General features: G+C 41.3%; 1 protein-coding gene across 1 annotated transcript in view; it reads left to right on the forward strand.

Annotated features, from left to right (window-relative positions):
- LOC311150452 (abl interactor 1-like) overlaps positions 1–14760 on the forward strand; it is a 64898-nt gene extending 50138 nt beyond the window's left edge. Inside the window, exons 4-10 of the mRNA XM_084187951.1 lie at positions 1279–1391; positions 1563–1694; positions 4821–4921; positions 5872–6090; positions 9139–9222; positions 13821–14009; positions 14406–14760. Of these exons, the coding sequence (XP_084044077.1) occupies positions 1279–1391; positions 1563–1694; positions 4821–4921; positions 5872–6090; positions 9139–9222; positions 13821–14009; positions 14406–14581 (1014 nt within the window). The 3' untranslated portion in view covers positions 14582–14760. The remainder of the gene's footprint in view (positions 1–1278; positions 1392–1562; positions 1695–4820; positions 4922–5871; positions 6091–9138; positions 9223–13820; positions 14010–14405) is intronic.
- The last annotated feature ends 5250 nt before the right edge of the window (positions 14761–20010 follow it).

Raw genomic sequence — 20010 nt, forward strand, 5'->3', positions numbered from 1 at the left:
GCCAAGCAGTATGTAAACTTTGTGCTGCGGGGTCTTTTTGACCCCAGAGGACAACAGAAGTTATTACATTTAGTAAAACACCCATAATTCAATCAAATTACTTCAAATTTGTTTGAATCATAAAGAGCATAGTATTAAACAACTACCGTTATTTTCAGACCAATTGATGAATAAAAAACATATTTTGTCGGCAAAAGATTTAATTTGGGGTCAGAATGACCCCAGGACAACAGGAGGGCTAGTTAACGCTGTGTTCATATTCACTCAATTATATGTCCCGCAGGCTGTCCCAACACACAATAATGACATGATAGCACATTCTAATAGTGTAAAAGGCCCTTAGTTAACACTTAAAGGTTGTTTTCTATACCCATTTGAAGATAAAAAAGTTATCAGGGAGCCCCGTTTCAATTTCAGGGTACCTCACATGGGGTCCCGATCCCAAGTGGTCCTCTGTAGCTCAATTGGTAGAGCATGGCGCTTGTAACGCCAGGGTAGTGGGTTCGATCCCCGGGACCACCCATACGTAAAAATTTATGCACACATGACTGTAAGTCGCTTTGGATAAAAGCGTCTGCTAAATGGCATATTATATTATTATAAGTTTGGTAACCACTGCTCTAAATACTGAGCTGTCTTTGTGGTGATGCTCCCTGCTTTTAATCAATGAGCACAAGTGTTAGTCATCTTTCTTGTCTTAACCAATAAGCACAAGAGTTCTTACTCTGTCTCCTCCAGCGAGCCCAAGTGTTACTCCTTAGGTCATACTCTCCTGCTACTCTTAACCAATGAGCACTGCTGTTGTTACTGTAGTTCTCACTCTGTCTCTTCTCTTAACCAATGCGCATGTTGTTTTTTTGTCTCTTTTCTCTTTTTACTGCCTGCACTCAGTGGCTTAAAGCCAAGGTAAGAGCTGCGTTTCTCTCCCTACCCATGATGCTTTGGGCCTCTAAGCCCCCATTACTCTGGATCGCCTCATTTCGTAACATCAGTATATGTTGTATGTATATTAAAGCTTTATGAGATAATGTAGTCCTAATATAAGGTCCTTGTTATGTCTCCAAATTATCTAAATTATCTCTCAATTAAACAATACAGATACTTGTTATCAATATTGACCATCCATTTTATACCATCACAAGCTAAATGTTAACTATAAACTGCGCCATACTGTAATGGGATACTTGCACAATGCAACATACAGTAATTGCCTTTGTAAAGGGTTGAACATCAGTAGGCCACCTATGACTGATTATCCATGTTTTTCTTTTTTTATAGCAACATGGCAACAACCAGCCAGTGAGGGGAGGAGGAGGGGGGACATTATCGAGGACCAATCCACCGACACAGAAACCCCCGAGCCCGCCCATGGCTGGTCGTGGAACTCTTGGGTATGGTAACCAGAAAATGTGTGTGTGAGTGTTTGAGCTTGTGTTGTGCTGATGTACTCTTAAGTTATTGTTGTGTTTGTGCACGTGTGTGTTTTCTTAACGTGCAAAATGTTATTGGTGTGTGTTGTGTTGACATGCGCTTAATGTTCTCCATGTGTGTGTCCTCTCCAGGCGAAATAAGACCCTGGAGCCAGTCAAGCCTCCAACGGTGCCCAACGACTATATGACCAGCCCAGCACGACTAGGCAGCCAGCACAGCCCTGCACGCACGGCCTCCCTCAACCAGAGACCCAGGACACACAGGTAACACACACTGCCCACCCCTAATTTGCAGTGGGCCATTGGTGTGTTTGTGCCCAGGTGTGTGTGTTAGTGTGTTTTACACCTTTCAAACCAAGACGTTGTGAAGCCGACTTTAGCGTGCCGCCAACTTTTTGCCGACTTTTCTTTATATCTGAAAGGTATTGCCGGCAACAAAGCCTGCATGGTTGACCAATGAGCACAGTTCATCTTGTCAACCAATCAAACAATGTTTTAATGACAACATTCGAGCTGACAACAACCGGGACTGCTGGTTTCTACACACGGTAGGGGGATTTCTCTCGCAGCCTTCATTTGATTAAAAACCAAGCATAGCCTCCCCTCCCCTCAATGAAGGCTGGATTTTTTTGTCCTGACCAATGCGTTCGCCAAGTAGCCAAGCTTATCAATAAAGGGTTTGGCTGGTGAGATTGCTTTGAAATAATTATTGATCGCCAAAGCTTTATTAAAATATCAAGTTTGTGAGCAGCAAAACAGTGAGGACATCCCCTTTTTACCTGTAGGCCTTCATTATTGTATCTAGCTCCAGTTTTTTTCCTTTAACAATTGCTTGTTTTTTGTTTCATATGATTAAAAACCAAGCCTTCCGCAGGCTACCCTTACTGTAGGCCTTGAATCGGCAACTGGCGGCCCGCCGGCCCCGGACTCAGTTCGGGGTTTCAACTTACTTTTGAGAGTTATATTAATAGAATACACAAGGTGCAATTTCGAAATGTGGTTGTGCATCAGCAGTCACTTAATTAGCCCATGTCAGCATTTTTTCTTTTTAGCTTGGTAAGTTAGTCCATTATGTTTATAAGACATTACATTTGGGAGCTGTATAACGTTGAGTGGACATTCCACCTTTCTCTTGATATCGGATATTTATCCAGCTTCTGTGAAAACTTTGGATGTGGGTAAAACCCTCCAGTCTTAGTTGCCTTAATATTATATGCCCACGGGGAGCAATTACAGTGCTTGCAACTGTATTGAGACATAGCCTATTTAAAACAAGTTGTTGTTTTGTTTTTATTAGAATTTGATTATAATTATTCACTGTCTTTTTAGGCCTTATCAATAGTAAATGTTATCTTGCCTATTGACAACATTTGGCATACCCATGGCTTAGCCCCTATATCAGTGCGAATGCTATGTACAGTTGAAGTCAGAAGTTTACATACACTTAGGTTGGAGTCATTAAAACTTGTTTTTCAACCACTCCACAAATTTCTTGTTAACAAACTATAGTTTTGGCAAGTCGGTTAGGACATCTACTTTGTGCATGACACAAGTAATTTTTCCAACAATTGTTTACAGACAGATTATTTCACTTATAATTCACTGTATCACAATTCCAGTGGATCAGAAATGTACATACACTAAGTTGACTGTGCCTTTAAACAGCTTGGAAAATTCCAGATAATTATGTCATGGCTTTAGAAGCTTCTGATAGGCTAATTGACATAATTTGAGTCAATTGGAGGTGTACCTGTGAATGTATTTCAAGGCCTACCTTCAAACTCAGTGCCTCTTTGCTTGACATCATGGGAAAATCAAAAGAAATCAGCCAAGACCTCAGAAAAAATATTGTGGACCTCCACAAGTCTGGTTCATCCTTGGGAGCAATTTCCAAAGGCCTGAAGGTACCACGTTCATCTGTACAAACAATAGTACGCATGTATAAACACCATGGGACCACGCAGCCGTCATACCGCTCAGGAAGGAGACGCGTTCTGTCTCCTAGAGATGAACGTACTTTGGTGCGAAAAGTGCAAATCAATCCCAGAACAACAGGACCTTGTGAAGATGCTGGAGGAAACAGGTACAAAAGTATCTTTATCCACAGTAAACGAGTCCTATATCGACATAACCTGAAAGACCGCTCAGCAAGGAAGAAGCCACTGCTCCAAAACCGCCTTAAAAAAGCCAGATTACGGTTTGCAACTGCACATGGGGACAAAGATTGTACTTTTTGGAGAAATGTCCTCTGGTCTGATGAACAAAAATAGAACTGTTTGGCCATAATGACCATCGTTATGTTTGGAGGAAAAAGGCAGCGGCTTGCAAGCAGAACACCATCCCAATCGTGAAGCACGGGGTGGCAGCATCATGCTGTGGGGGTGCTTTGCTGCAGGAGGGACTGGTGCACTTCACAAAATAGATGGCATCATGAGGAAGGAAACGTATGTGGATATATTGAAGCAACATGTCAAGACATCAGTCAGGAAGTTAAAGCTTGGTCGCAAATGTGTCTTCCAAATGGACAATGACCCCAAGCATACTTCCAAAGTTGTGGCAAAATGGCTTAAGGACAACAAAGTCAAGGTATTGGAGTGGCCATCACAAAGCCCTGACCTCAATCCTATAGAACATGTGTGGGCAGAACTGAAAAGCGTGTGCAAGCAAGGAGGCCTACAAACCTGACTCAGTTACACCAGCTCTGTCAGGAGGAATGGGCCAAAATTCACCCAATTTATTGTGGGAAGCTTGTGGAAGGCTACCCGAAACGTTTGACCCAAGTTAAACAATTTAAAGGCAATGCTACCAAATACTAATTGAGTGTATGTAAACTTCTGACCCACTGGGAAAGTGATGAAATAAATAAAAGCTGAAATAAATCATTCTCTCTACTATTATTCTGACATTTCACATTCTTAAAATAAAGTGGTGATCCTAACTGACCTAAGACAGGGAATGTTTACTAGGATTAAATGTCAGGAATTGTGAAAATCTGAGTTTAAATGTATTTGGCTAAGGTGTATGTAAACTTCCGACTTCAACTGTATGTATTTCCATATTCAAGCCATGCAATTACTTAGAATAATGTGGACTGCTAACATTCTCAACATATTGAGCAAAGATAGCTCATAATTCCTGCAGTGAAAATAGCAAAAATATTTTCTGACACCCCTGGACCTATAGCGCTACCGCCAGTGCTAAGATTGACCATTGCGTTAGGTTTGTTAAAATAGAGCCCATTATGTTCTACAGCTGTACTGTGATAGGAGCTCACGCTGACAATATAATTACAGATTGTCTGACACTCTCTCTCTCTCTCTCTCTCTCTCTCTCTCTCTCTCTCTCTCTCTCTCTCTCTCTCTCTCTCTCTCTCTCTCTCTCTGTGTGCAGTGGCAGCAGTGGGGGTAGCGGCGGGCGAGAGAATAGCGGTGGCAGCAGCATAAGTGTTCCTCTGGCCGTGCCCACTCCCTCCCCTCCCAGCCTGGGACCATGTGAGCCCAGCGATACATCTCCTTTAGCTTAGCTTTGTATTTAACTAGCCATTCTGTTATTGTAGCTTCTTTGCTAGCTTAGTATTTAGGTGCCCATTCTATTGAATTAGCTTCTCTTTTAGCTTAGCTTAGCATTTATACTTCCATTCTGTTTGCTTCTCTGTTAGCATTGTTTAGTTCAGCATTTAGCTGTCCATTCTGTCTAATTAGCTTCTCTGTTAACTTATTGGTAGCGTAGCATTTTTGCCCTTTCATTCTGTTAGCTTATTATTAGCCTTTCTGTCTAGCTTCTCTGTTAGCTTAGCATTTAGCCTTACATTCTGTCTAGGATCTCTGGTACCCTATCTTAGAATTGAGACTTCCATTTTGGTACCTTTTCTTCTCTGTTAGCTTAGCATTTAGCTTTTCATTCTGTTATCTTAGCTTCTCAGTTTCTTTAGCTTAGCATTTAGCTGTCCTTTCTGTTTGACCAATCTTATTCCTTTAGTGTAGCATCTCCTACTTCTATCAGTCCTGCTTCTGGTTTGTCTTCAACTTAGCATGTGTCTGTTTATTGTGTCAGCTAATCTTTTCATATGCATACGCTTAGCTGCCTATTTGTTCTGTCAATTTCGCATCTCTTTTGGCATACAGTAGTGTTTGTCTGTTTGTTTTAGCCTCATATTATGCATCAGTTTTCCAAACAATTCAGCTGTCCATTTAGATCTAGATTCACATGCATATTTTGATGAGATTTTGGCAGCACAGTATAGCTTCTCATTGAACTCTTTTTTCTGTCTGGTTGGTTGTTGCACTCAGTCACACTAGCCACAGCTGAGTCGCTTCCATCCAACCACACACTAAATAAGTGTGGTTAACACAGGGCCAACTTCAGTGAATTCACTAACTCACTCACTCTCCTTTCCCTACCTTCTTTCTCCGTACCTCTCTCCCCACCCCAACAACCACAGTGTCAGCAGCAGTCCCCCAAGGCCCAGGCCTGGGTCCCATTCCCATGTCCCAGTTTGGCACCATCTCGCGGCAGGTCTCCCGCCACAACTCCACCACCACCTCAGCCTCCATGGTGTCGGCCACGGGTACCTACCGCCGAGCGCCCTCCGGCACCTCCCATTTCTCCATGTCCCAGCAGCCCCACCTCAACGGGGGCCCCGCCTACCCCCAGAACTCAGGTAAGACCATGGGAAGAATTTTCATTGGATTATGGTTGAAGTAATGTTATGTCCGACCAAAGAACAACGTTAATAGACCGTAGTTGGATTATGGTTGAATGTTTGTGTCCGACCAAAGAGCAACATCAATACACCGTCGACTCAGTGTGTGTCCTCGATATGAGTCAGTTTGAGGTAGCTCACTTTAGTTGCAGCTAAAAGAGAAATAGAACATTCTGAGAAGTGGAAGACATAAATCCACACACACTCACATTAGCAGTCAGACAAAGGGAAATCCAGGACACACAAATACACATGCCGACATTAGCTGTCAGACAAAGGGAAATCCAGGACACACATATACACATGCCGACATTAGCTGTCAGACAAAGGGAAATCCAGGACACACAAATACACATGCCGACATTAGCTGTCAGACAAGGGGAAATCCAGGACACACATATACACATGCCGACATTAGCTGTCAGACAAGGGGAAATCCAGGACACACATATACACATGCTGACATTAGCTGTCAGACAAAGGGAAATCCAGGACACACATATACACATGCCGACATTAGCTGTCAGACAAAGGGAAATCCAGGACACACAAATACACATGCCGACATTAGCTGTCAGACAAGGGGAAATCCAGGACACACATATACACATGCCGACATTAGCTGTCAGACAAGGGGAAATCCAGGACACACATATACACATGCCGACATTAGCTGTCAGACAAGGGGAAATCCAGGACACACATATACACATGCCGACATTAGCTGTCAGACAAGGGGAGATTTAGGACGAGCGTCGCAAACGTAAAACCAAGGCATACTGTCAGTACCGCTGTTTTTTTTTTTTTGTTGGTCAGTACCGCTCTGACACGTAGCGTTGACCCATAAGAGGTAGACTAGTCTGGGGCGGGGAGACAGTTACTGATTTATGTGTCTGAAGGCAGCTCTATGGCCGTGAAATAAATCAGACATGACTGGTTGCGAGACCATTTCATTACTGCTGATTTATGCCCCGGAAGTCAGAGAAGAAAACCACCCTCATGATGATGTCTCACCCTCTATGACAGTGGTTTTCAACCATTGTGCCGCAAAACTTTTCCTAATCTTGATAACACACGCTTATAAACGTGACCTGTGGAATGAATGTGGGATTTTGACTTGGGGGCACCAGTGTCGCTAGAAAGAAAATCTATCAGATAATACATTGAATGGCACACATGGTTACATCTGTATCGTTGTTTCAAGTCCGGTTCACTGGAGCTGTTGTTACATTTGGATAATTTGAGGGGCGCGTATCATGAGCAAAGTAATTAGTATCATTTTACTTCGCCTGTGAGAACCATTAGCACAGGCAAGTGTGATGAGGCTTAGCAGTACCACAACCTCTGCCATAGAAACAAACCGAGCATGGCTTTGTGTCTGTGGATGCACCTTTACAATACAGAAAACCGCTCGTCTCTAGACCTTTCCGTTCAAAAATAAGACCTATTTTACCGGAGCTACATGTTTTTCTTTCTATCTGAGATTTGCGGGATGCTCTTAAAGCGGTACACACAAATTAACCATCAGGACTAGGCCTAAGGAACTATGAAAATAGTTGAAATACACCCAGTTTAATCTATGAAAAATGGTTGTCACAGAAAAGTCATGATTTGCAGTATGGATCAGATAAGATGGAGGTCATTAACACTTAATAAATTATTAGGAAAAGTTTAGGTGTGCCACATAATTTTTTATCCCATCAATGTGTGCCACGGTTAAAAAAAGGTTGGGAACCAGTATGAAAATCTATGCACTCACTAACTGTAAGTCGCTCTGGATAAGAGCGTCTGCTAAATGACTAAAATGTAAATGTAAAATGTAACCACTGCTCTATGACATCATGCCTTTGGGTGGGAACAATCATTACAACACTGTACTGGGGTTAGGGTGAAGTTCATTCAATGAAGGGAATAATCATTGTCTTACGATATGAGTGATGCCACCTGTCGGAAAACAAAGGAGCGTCATAAAAAATGTGTTTTTTTTAACTGAAGCACAGAAATGCACAGTGTAGCTGTTTGCATTTTATTGCACAGTAAACTAGAAGTTGGTATTATTACACAATATGTTTTTGCCACTTATTTTAAATAATTCCTATAACATTGGGACTACTATGTATGAAATGGTACCTCATGGTGTTCATTTCAATGAATCCCAAAGAAACCGAGGACATTTGGTAATAATAATTGGTAAAACTAAATTGTTACCACACAAATAAACACTGTCTATAGGATACTGTGAAATATCATGCTACCATGCAGAATGTTGTTGTTTGTTTACATAGCCAGTGGGCAAAACTGGTTGAGATAACATCAAAATAACCTCATTTCAACCAGTTTGTGGTTGTAATAAGATCATTTCAACCAGCTTGTGGTTGTAATAACATCATTTCAACCAGCTTGTGGTTTCACCTTACAGTGAAATGCTTACTTACAAGCCCTTAACCAACAATGCAGTGTCTATTTTTCACTTAACACTTATTTTTCTTAAAACTGCATTGTTGGTTAAGAGCTTGTAAGTAAGCATTTCACTGTAAGGTCTACAGTGCCTGTTGTATTTGGCACGTGTGGCAAATAACATTTGATTTGATTTGAATAACATAATAACGTCATTTCAACCAGCTTTGCCTGAAGGGTAGGTTTTGGTGTCTATGAGCTAATGGGGTCGCAACGTCCCACACTGCATTTCTATTCGCCTAGCTTTCCTATTGTCTTGTTACAGAACCGCACTTTGTATATCAGTAAATTGCAAGCCACTATCATAGATAAAAGCTTTGGCTATCAGGTCAAGTGGTTGAATTGAGAGAATAAAATACTCTAAGCGGGTATGCACGCTTACTGCTTTGTTTTGCTCTGACAAGCATATTTTTCATCTCCCTATCTCTCTCTCTCTCTCTCTCTCTCTCTCTCTCTCTCTCTCTCTCTCTCTCTCTCTCTCTCTCTCTCTCTCTCTCTCTCTCTCTCTGGTATGTCCATCTGTCTGCCTGTCTGTGTTGCTGCTACTAGTGTCTGTGGCTCCTCCCCCTCCTATGGTCCAGCTGACTCCTCAGATTCCTCTGACGGGCTTTGTGGCCAGAGTGCAGGAGACCAGTAAGTAACACACACGCACACAAGCACACACACACACACACACACACATTATGTTCTTCTGTCCTCTTGGGGACCTAAAATTAATTTATATTTAAAATCCTATTTTCCCTAACCCTAAACCTACACCTTACCATATCTCTAACCTTAACCCTAACCCAAACCCTAAAACTAAACCTAACCCAAAACCTAACCACTAACCAGTAACCCTAACCCAAACCCTAAACCTAACCACTAACCAGTAACCCTAACCCAAACCCTAAAACTAAACCTAACCCTAAACCTAACCACTAACCACTAACCCTAACCCTAACCCAAACCCTAAAACTAAACCTAACCCTAAACCTAACCACTAACCAGTAACCCAAACCCTAAAACTAAACCTAACCGTAACCTAACCACTAACCGCTTACCCTAATTGTAACCCTAAACCTAACCCCTGAGCTTAAAATAGCCTTTGTCCTCATGGGGACGTGGGAAATGTCCCCATGAGGGAGAATTGTCCTTGTTTTACTATCTTTGTGGGGACATTTGGCGATTTTAGGTCCCCACAAGGATAGAAGAACCAACACACACACACACAGGTAACAGCACCACTCCCTCAGCCTTACATTTCACACTGTCACCTATTAGTGCTCTTTTATGCTGTCTCTGTCATGTCTTTTTCCTACGCTGGCTACTGCCTTTAGACACACCCCTCCGATGTTTTGTCTGTTGCCATGGTCACTGAGAGACAGTGGCGAGGGTTATATGGTTCTATCTTTGTCCTCTGAAAACACGTGACTTAACGTTTGGAAAACTGCATAGTGTCAGCCAAGTCAAACACGGTTTTAATCAGACTGGGCACGTCTCAGGGACCCTCCCAATCCCTAGCTGTGTCCTTGTCCAGGTGACTTTAGTCATTAATCCAGCTTTCAAATGACAGTTTCATCCTTACTTTCCTTATTTTGCATATGCATTTCACCTCGAGGAGCCCAACTAGCCATATCTGAACAACTGTGTGTGTCTCATACATATAATAAGAGAAGACACTGCGTTCTGTCATGCCATCTGCTGGACAGTATCGGTCATCACACGTCTAAAAGATCAGGCTCATGCATGGCATAGAATAGAATTGAATAGAATAGACAAGAATATTGGTATAATAGAATACAATGGCGATAGAATAGAATACCGATAGAATATAATAGAATGAAATAGAATACTGGTAGAATACAATATACACTGAGTGTACAAAACATTAGGAACACCTTCCTAATATTGAGTAGCACCCTCCTTTTCCCCTCAGAACAGCCTCAATTCGTCGGGTCATGGACTCTACAAGGTGTCGAAAGCGTTCAACAGGGATGCTGGCTCAATGCTTCCCACAATTGTGTCAAGTTGGCTGGATGTCCTTTGGGTGGTGGACCATTCTTGATATACACGGGAAACAATTGAGTGTTAAAAACCCAGCAGTGTCTCAGTTGTCTCAAGGCTTAAAAATCCTTCTTTAACCTGTCTCCTCCCCTTCATTTACACTGATTGACATCAATAAGGGATCATAGCTTTCACCTGGTCAGTCTATGTCATGGAAAGAGCAGGTGATCCTAATGTTTGGTACACTCAGTGTATGTGAATTCATGTTTTGTTTGTATGATGTTAAGGAGCAGCACACTGGTGGGGGCAGTTTGAAGTTATTGAAGTTATTTTTTCCGTTTGGCGTGGCGGAGCTAAGACCATTTCAGAAATGTTGTTAATTAGCTTTTATTGTTTAAAGAAATTATGAAAGAGATTGGTGTGTTTTTTCACTATCTAATCATGGCATGGAGTTGTTCAATGACAGACATGTATTTGTTTAAAATCTATCACTTGATGGTTTCATTTCAGAGAAACATTAGTTTTTTGCAAAATGCTATATATCTGCCTCACTGTCAGAGAAATAAGTAGTACTGCTAGGTATTACACAGTCAAATGTAACAAATAACTACATTTTTAATAAAGAAATGTACAAATTATACATTTGTGACATCAATATAATTATTTGTAAAGAATTATCATTCAATACAGTAATATGAGATCTGTGTGTAAAACAGTTACATTTGACATTTTAGTTATTTAGCAAATGCTCTTATTCAGAGCGTGTTACAGTGAGTGCATTCATCTTAAGATAGCTAGATGAGACAACCACATATCACAGTACAATATACAGGATAAAAACATTCCATTCCAGCTAAACATTGGATATATAGCATTTAGCAAATAAACATCTAAACTCTATGAATACAAAATCTGAGAACAGTAATATTTTACACAAACATTAAGTTAACCCATAAGAAATTATTTCTGATGAAAAAACACAAATGTGAAAAATTTGTGGATATAGCGTTTTGAAAATAAACTTCCTATAGAGCTGAATTTTTCCTGTTTTGCTAGAATATATACAGTGGGGAGAACAAGTATTTGATACACTGCCAATTTTGCAGGTTTTCCTACTTACAAAGCATGTAGAGGTCTGTAATTTGTATCATAGGTACACTTCAACTGCGAGAGACGGAATCTAAAACAAAAATCCAGAAAATCACATTGTATGATTTTTAAGTAATTAATTTGCATTTTATTGCATGACATAAGTATTTGATACATCAGAAAAGCAGAACTTAATATTTGGTACAGAAACCTTTGTTTGCAATTACAGAGGTCATACGTTTCCTGTAGGTCTTGACCAGGTTTGCACACACTGCAGCAGGGATTTTGGCCCACTCCTCCATACAGACCTTCTCCAGATCCTTCAGGTTTCGGGGCTGTCGCTGGGCAATACGGACTTTCAGCTCCCTCCAAAGATTTTCTATTGGGTTCAGGTCTGAAGACTGGCTAGGCCACTCCAGGACCTTGAGATGCTTCTTACGGAGCTACTCCTTAGTTGTCCTGGCTGTGTGTTTCGGGTCGTTGTCATGCTGGAAGACCCAGCCACGACCCATCTTCAATGCTCTTACTGAGGGAAGGAGGTTGTTGGCCAAGATCTCGCGATAAATGGCCCCATCCATCCTCCCCTCAATACGGTGCAGTCGTCCTGTCCCCTTTGCAGAAAAGCATCCCCAAAGAATGATGTTTCCACCTCCATGCTTCACGGTTGGGATGGTGTTCTTGGGGTTGTACTCATCCTTCTTCTTCCTCCAAACACGGCGAGTGTTTTGTCTCATCAGACCATATGACCTTCTCCCATTCCTCCTCTGGATCATCCAGATGGTCATTGGCAAACTTCAGATGGGCCTGGACATGCGCTGGCTTGAGCAGGGGGACCTTGCGTACGCTGCAGGATTTTAATCCATGACAGCGTAGTGTGTTACTAATGGTTTTCTTTGAGACTGTGGTCCCAGCTCTCTTCAGGTCATTGACCAGGTCCTGCCGTGTAGTTCTGGGCTGATCCCTCACCTTCCTCAAGATCATTGATGCCCCACGAGGTGAGATCTTGCATGGAGCCCCAGACCGAGGGTGATTGACCGTCATCTTGAACTTCTTCCATTTTCTAATAATTGCGCCAACAGTTGTTGCCTTCTCACCAAGCTGCTTGCCTATTGTCCTGTAGCCCATCCCAGCCTTGTGCAGGTCTACAATTTTATCCCTGATGTCCTTACACAGCTCTCTGGTCTTGGCCATTGTGGAAAGGTTGGAGTCTGTTTGATTGAGTGTGTGGACAGGTGTCTTTTGTACAGATAATGAGTTCAAACAGGTGCAGTTAATACAGGTAATGAGTGGAGAACAGGAGGGCTTCTTAAAGAAAAACGAACAGGTCTGTGAGAGCCGGAATTCTTACTGGTTGGTAGGTGATCAAATACTTATGTCATGCAATAAAATGATAATTAATTACTTAAAAATCATACAATGTGATTTTCTGGATTTTTGTTTTAGATTCCGTCTCTCACAGTTGAGTGTACCTATGATAAAAATTATAGACCTTTACATGCTTTCTAAGTAGGAAAACCTTCAAAATCGGCAGTGTATCAAATACTTGTTCTCCCCACTGTATATGTAGGAGTTTTTCCTGGTCAGGTCACATGGTCAGGAGAAACGCTAGGCCATAATATAGAGAAATAGTAATGGCGTCTTTTTGTAGGGACTAACTCCGCCATGGTTTGTTGGACAAAGCCTAAATGAATGGCATTTTTATAGGGTTTTTGGATAAATGCCGAAAATAAGGTCTATGTGATAAACAAAGATTTAGGAGATATTGTATGTTTTGTTCTATGAGATAATATTCATCAGCTAACGTCACTTTTTGTGAATTTTTAAGCATTTATGTAATTTTAAAAAGCACATAAAGCATAAAGGTCATGTTAACTGACTGATATTATCTCATAGAACTAAACGTATAAGCTCTGCCAAGCCTGTGTTAACCTCACACATTACTTTCAGCGTTTATCCCAAAACCCTATTTTTTCCCCATTCATTTTTCCCATAGGAATGGCTGAACGAATCAGAGGTAACTCATTTCCGTTTTTTAGGACTACAAGCTGGCGAGCTCTATTGATGTCACACAAAGAAATAGAATTACTAGAACAGACTTCCCTATGAAATTGTCCTTCCATAATGTCACATTTATTTTCCTCTCCCCTTCTGTTCAGTAACAGACAGCCCGGCCCCCCCTCCACCGCCCCCTCCCGAGGACGTGGTCATGTTTGAGGAGCCCTCGCCCCCTCCCCCGCCCCCGCCCGTGGACTACCAGGGGGATGAGGAGGCGGCCGTGGTGCACTACAGTGACCCTTATGCTGACGGAGACCCCCACTGGGCCCCCAAGGCCTACGTAGAGAAGGGTGAGTTTGACTGTTACCCCCCGGAACTTCAGCGACGTCATACAAAGACGAGTCACTGACACCAGTTTGAGCATGATTTACGTGCTGTTATAAGCTTCTTTTAAATGGCGCAAACAAATGTCTGTGGAGACAAAGAATCAAGCTTATCCAAAACCAATTTAGTAGTTTAGGACAGTTACAGTACAGATGCTACTAAGGGACACCCACAAATTGTGAATCTTGGGTGTAGGCCTACTATACTATTTCTTGAAGTAATTATTTCACGTACAGCCCTATTTCCACCAGTTGTTCTCCCTCAGTCTATGGTCAGGTCATTATTATCAAAGAGAACGTGTTCTCAATAATTTACCTGGTTAAAAAAAGGCAATGAATAAATAAATCCAATGTATTTTACAGTGGTGGCTATTTACGACTACTCCAAGGACAAGGAGGACGAGCTGTCCTTCATGGAGGGCTCCATCATCTACATCATCAAGAAGAACGACGACGGCTGGTACGAGGGCGTCTGCAACGGTGTCACCGGCCTCTTCCCCGGCAACTACGTAGAATCCATCATGCACTATGCAGACTAAGGGCGGCCATTTTGACAGTGCAAAAGCGCCAGGATGTTACCAAAAAGCAAAGTGCTGAGTTTAGTATTTGAAACGATAAGGTAGCTTTTAGTAAGATGTCGGCATTTGTTTTGCACAGTCAAATTGTCCTCAAAGACCCCCCATCTCCACACAGCAAAATATCAATCTTACTTTTACAGAAAAAATATAAGAACGAATAAACAAACGAATGAACGTAAAGAAGTGCATTACGACATGTGTGACCGAATGTTTGTTTTTGTCAGTGTCCAAATTGCAGATGTTAAAAAAGAAGCTAAATATTATATTTACTATGCTATATGTTGGAGGGAAGGGTGGGTGGGTTTGGGAGGTGGGCCAAGGGATAGGGAATAGGAGACGTCAAAGCGGTATACTGAGTATTGAATGCAAAAAGATATGACCGTTCATTTGCTTATTTCTGGTGAAGTTATTATTTCGTTTTATATACTGTATATACTGTAATGTGAGAAGCTGCCAGTTTGTGTGTCAGTAGTGTTTTACCTGTGAGTTTCCATCTGAGTCTTTTGAGTGGTCAATGGTAAGCAAAGTTGTGCCAGGGATGATTTTACTCAATCTTATTTTGTCATTTTTCAGGTATTCTTTTATTTTTCTATTTTAGTGCCATTTCTACCCTCAGTTTAGCCAATTGTCACTTGATATTATGTTGTTTTTTATGTTAAAAATAAATGATATAAAAATAAATATTTGTTATGCTGTCAGGCTACTGTAGCAAATGTTTCCTGAAATGTGCTTAAGTCGGCAAAACGTGAAGAAACTGATTAATGTACTTTTTACTCCATCATGGTTCCATTGTGTTGGAATGTCTGCACTGATTAGTTCTCAATGGCTTTTTATATGACTTCAATTATATGGCTTTGATTGCAACACACGGGTTGTGTTCAGGCTATCCAACTGTTGCATTATCATTTTTTGTTATATCCTTGCTTTGTCAGTGGGCTCTGGTTAGGTGCTTATCTTTGGTATTTGATAACCATTATCACCTACCATCATCAACACAACCTCAAAACAAGGACGCAAGACTGTCAAAAAATGGTATAGGCTACTAGCCTACTTATTGAGCAGTACAGAGTGATTTGTAACAATGGTAAACGTTCAATCTTGAATGTAACCTTGCTCTGTCATTTCTATCACAATGAATGTAGGAAATTCAGCGGTGCATTGTGGACTCAAATGTATTAAAATGATTGTGTTTGAAAGATGCAGACACATTTGTGCCACACATTTATGATGAAGTAATATTCCACATTTTATTGGAAACATGACATGATGACATTATGACTAAATACTTCCATGCAAAGATGTAGGTTGCTTGTGGTTGGATGGCCTTACCTCTTACATCCTGGCATTTGAGTTGTATTTTTCATGAGTCATTAGTGATGTTACAAATAGGTTACGGTTATGACAATAGGTTTTGTTTGTGACCACATGGAGTAGGCGTTATGACGTACAGACAAGTTAAAGCTTGCCACGTGCACTTGTGTGGAAGACAATAATGCCAACATATTCAACATGAACAGTATTCAACCTCAATGTACAATGTATGCATGACTACATGCATACATAAAATAAAACATTACATTCTTTACTGAGAATAATAATTTGCCACTACATCCAGTTAGTTATTGACTGTACTTTTAACTCTTCCATCATTTTTGGTCATTTTTGTGAGAAAAAACAACTTTTTCTACCTAAGCAGTTTTAGCATTTCATTTTGTTGTTTAGAAATACTTTGTCTGAGACATGGTTTGGTAGCAGTGTGTATTTTGATTTATTTATATTTTCCTAGAAAAATATCATGAGACAACCACTCACACGCAGCAGAACTTTGTATGTATGTTTACCACTAAAACGTAAAACAGTTCAGGGCACCAGGGCTCAAGGCGTCTTGATTTTATGTCTGTTTTCTTATATGAAACGTGGAAAAAGTGATTATCTGTAACTTAAATGTTCATGTGAACAGAATCTGATATGTGTCTTCTTTCCTCTTGGTTTGTATATATAATGTGTTAATTGAAATGTATGTACAGTCCTTTTGTAATAAACAGCTCGCCGAAACAACAAATGAAGCTGGTCTTTGGTGGGTGATTTCTCTTTGGGACAGTTAAAGAACAGCATTGGAAATCCAATGACTTTCTATGGCTTTTTGACAAACAAATTAACACCCAATATTACTGCCCTTAAAGCCACACACACACACACACACCAGTGGAGACTCCTCAGAGGAGGAAGGGAAGGACCATCCTCAGTGAATTTCATAAAAATACTGAAACATTAAAAAAGTTATCATTTTTAGATAAAACTATACAAAATATACAGTAGTCACATGTCACCAAATAAGTGATTAAAACACACTTTTGCAATGAATGTCTACAGTAGCCTCAGCAGCACTCTGTAGGGTAGCACCATCGTGTAGCCTGAAGACATCTAGCTTCTGTCCTCCTCTGGGTACATTGACTTCAATATAAACATAGGAGGCTCATGGTTCTCACCCCCTTCCATAGACTTACACAGTAATTATGACAACTTCCGGAGGACGTCCTCCAACATATTAGAGAGCTTGCAGCATGAACACCTCCCGAATGGCGCAGTGGTCTAAGGCACTGCATCGCACAATTGGCCCAGCGTCGTCCAGGGTAGGGGAGGGAATGGCCGGCAGGGATGTAGCTCAGTTGGTAGAGCATGGCGTTTGCAACGCCAGGGTTGTGGGTTCGTTTCCCACGGGGGGGCAGTATGAAAAAAATTACAAATAAAAAAATAATAATGTATGCACTCACTAACTGTAAGTTGCTCTGGATAAGAGCATCTGCTAAATGACTAAAATGTAAATGTGATGAACTGACATGGTGTCCACCCAATCAAAGGATCAGAGAATGAATCTAGCACTGAAATCATAAGCCACAGCTAGCTAGCACCGTAGTTCATAAAATGTGGTGAGTAGTTGACTCAGAGAGAAAGAAAGATAATAGTGAAACAGTTTTGAACAAATTAATTTCTTCCAAATTAAGTAGACACAAGAGAGAGCAAGAGAGAGAGAGCTAGCTATATTTGGTTGTATTTTTTTAAAACTTTCACTTTTACTAGTTTTTGCTAGTTTAACCTACTCAAACAGAGAGGGATGCTATGTTAGCTAGCTGGCTATGGCTATTCAACACTGAAACTCTTCCAAGTCAAGGAAAGCTTTTGGTTTTATTAATTTATTGCCTCCGGGGCCCGCTGGTGTAACTGCTAAACTGCTTATGCAGCTAGCTAGTTTAGCCTACTCATACACCTGGCTCAAACAGAGAGGGATGCTATGTTAGCTAGCTGGCTATGGCTATTCAACACTGAAACTCTTCCAAGTCAAGGTAAGCTTTTGGTTTTTTTCATTTATTGCCACCGGGGCCCGCCGGTGTAACTGCTAAACTGCTTTCTGACTGTACACTGTACTGCATGATTGTAGTGGGTTTACTAACGCGTTAGTTCTAGTATTCTAGTTGACTATGACGTAACAATGATGTAGGCTGTGTGTAGCGGTTAGCAGTGATGATATGAAGGTTTGGCATGGAAAGTGTTTTTAGACTGGTCACAGACAGCTGATGTGTTGTGCACTGAAGTCCACAAGTGAAGGGAAAAGGTGAGAGGAGGAGAGCGTGTAGATAGTTGTGAGAAGGAATTATATATACAACGAGCGAGGTGATCATGCTGTTTTTATGTGGCTGCTATGAAAGTTAACTGTTTGCGTATGATCAGGGGTGTACTCATTCCGCAGATTCTGTTGAACGGAAGCAAACGGAACGAAACGGGGATAAACATACCTGGATATGTCCAATAGAAACTCTCATTTGCAACTGTTGGACTAATGATTATACCCTAGATCAGCTAGATGCAGCCAAGAGTGTGCAAGGCGGTATTGAATGTGTCACTGTCTGTCACTTTGATTACTCAAAATAATTCCGACCTATGCACCTACATTGTAAACTTTCATTCATAGGTTAGGTTGTAGGAACCTAATTGGTACAGGGAAAATTAGAGTATCATGTAATAGCCTAAACCTATCGATGTTACATTGAGCTGGGTGAAAGGAATATGAATGACAGTCATCCAATATGCTGTAATAGAAATAAGGCCATGCTCATAAAAAATTAGCATCCTCCCTCATCTTAAACGGCACCGACCACCACTGACACACACACACACACACACATGACTTAACCACTTTATTGCAAATACTAACCATAGCAACTCTACATTTGTAAGATCAATGGCCAACAATAAGGTTCATTGTCAACTATCAGATAGTAACAGGAGTTTGAATGGTAGACATACTGTATATTAAGCACTATGCCAAAGGCATGTTTATCTGCCAGTCAACATGTAATAATACTATAGGGATTGATCTAGCTTAGCCCAGTTTACCTCCATTTTCGAAAAGGGAGTGGCTGCGTGACGAAAAAGCTTAATACCAACATACTGCACATCTTTGTCTGGTTACAATGACAGCAAAGAATGCCTTTCCAGTGGCATAGCGGTTGTTTTGGAGCAGTTTTGCCTTGAAGGATGGGCAAAAATCCCAGTGGCTAGATGTGCCAAGCTTATAGAGACATACCCCAAGAGACTTGCAGCTGTAATTGCTGCAAAAGGTGGCTCTACAAAGTATTGACTTTGGGGGGGGGGGGGGTGAATAGTTATGCACGCTCAAGTTTTCTGTTTTTTTGTCTTACTTCTTGTTTGTTTCACACACAAAAAATATTTTGCATCTTCAAAGTGGTAGGCATATTGTGTAAATCAAATGATACAAACCCCCCAAAAATCCATTTTAATTCCAGGTTGTAAGGCAAAAAAAAAATATAAAATGCCAAGGGGGGTGAATACTTTCGCAAGCCACTGTATACCCCCCTCCCCACCCACACGAAAGGTTAAGAAGTTAATGTCAGGGGGAAGGTAGCCTAGCGATTAAGAGCATTGGGCCAGTAAGCGCAAGGTGAAAAATCTGTCAATGCACCTTTGCCCAAGGCACTTAAACCTAATTGATCCTATAAGTCACTCTGAATAAAAGTGTCTACTATATAACTGACATTTTAATGTTATAAACGTCAGGCAAGGCTGTGACTAGGTGGTAGTTCCACGTGATGAAAGCCTACAGGCCAGGCTCCAGTCCATAATTGCCGTCTCCCCTGCTATTAAGCAGTTTTGTTGACAGGGGTACAAACAACTCTTTATATCTGTTCAGCCTGCATATAGAGTACCACAGTATGAGTCATAATACCAATAAAATCTAGCGGTCAGGCTTCCCGAGTGGCACAGCTTTCTAAGGCACTGCATCGCAGTGTTGAGGCATCACTACAGCCTGGGGTTCGGTCACAGGCTGTGACCAGGAGTCCCATAGGGTAGCGCACAATTCGCCCAGCGTC

The sequence above is a fragment of the Coregonus lavaretus genome, assembly GCF_964263955.1.
Source record: "Coregonus lavaretus genome assembly, chromosome: 23".
Lineage (NCBI taxonomy): Eukaryota > Metazoa > Chordata > Actinopteri > Salmoniformes > Salmonidae > Coregonus > Coregonus lavaretus.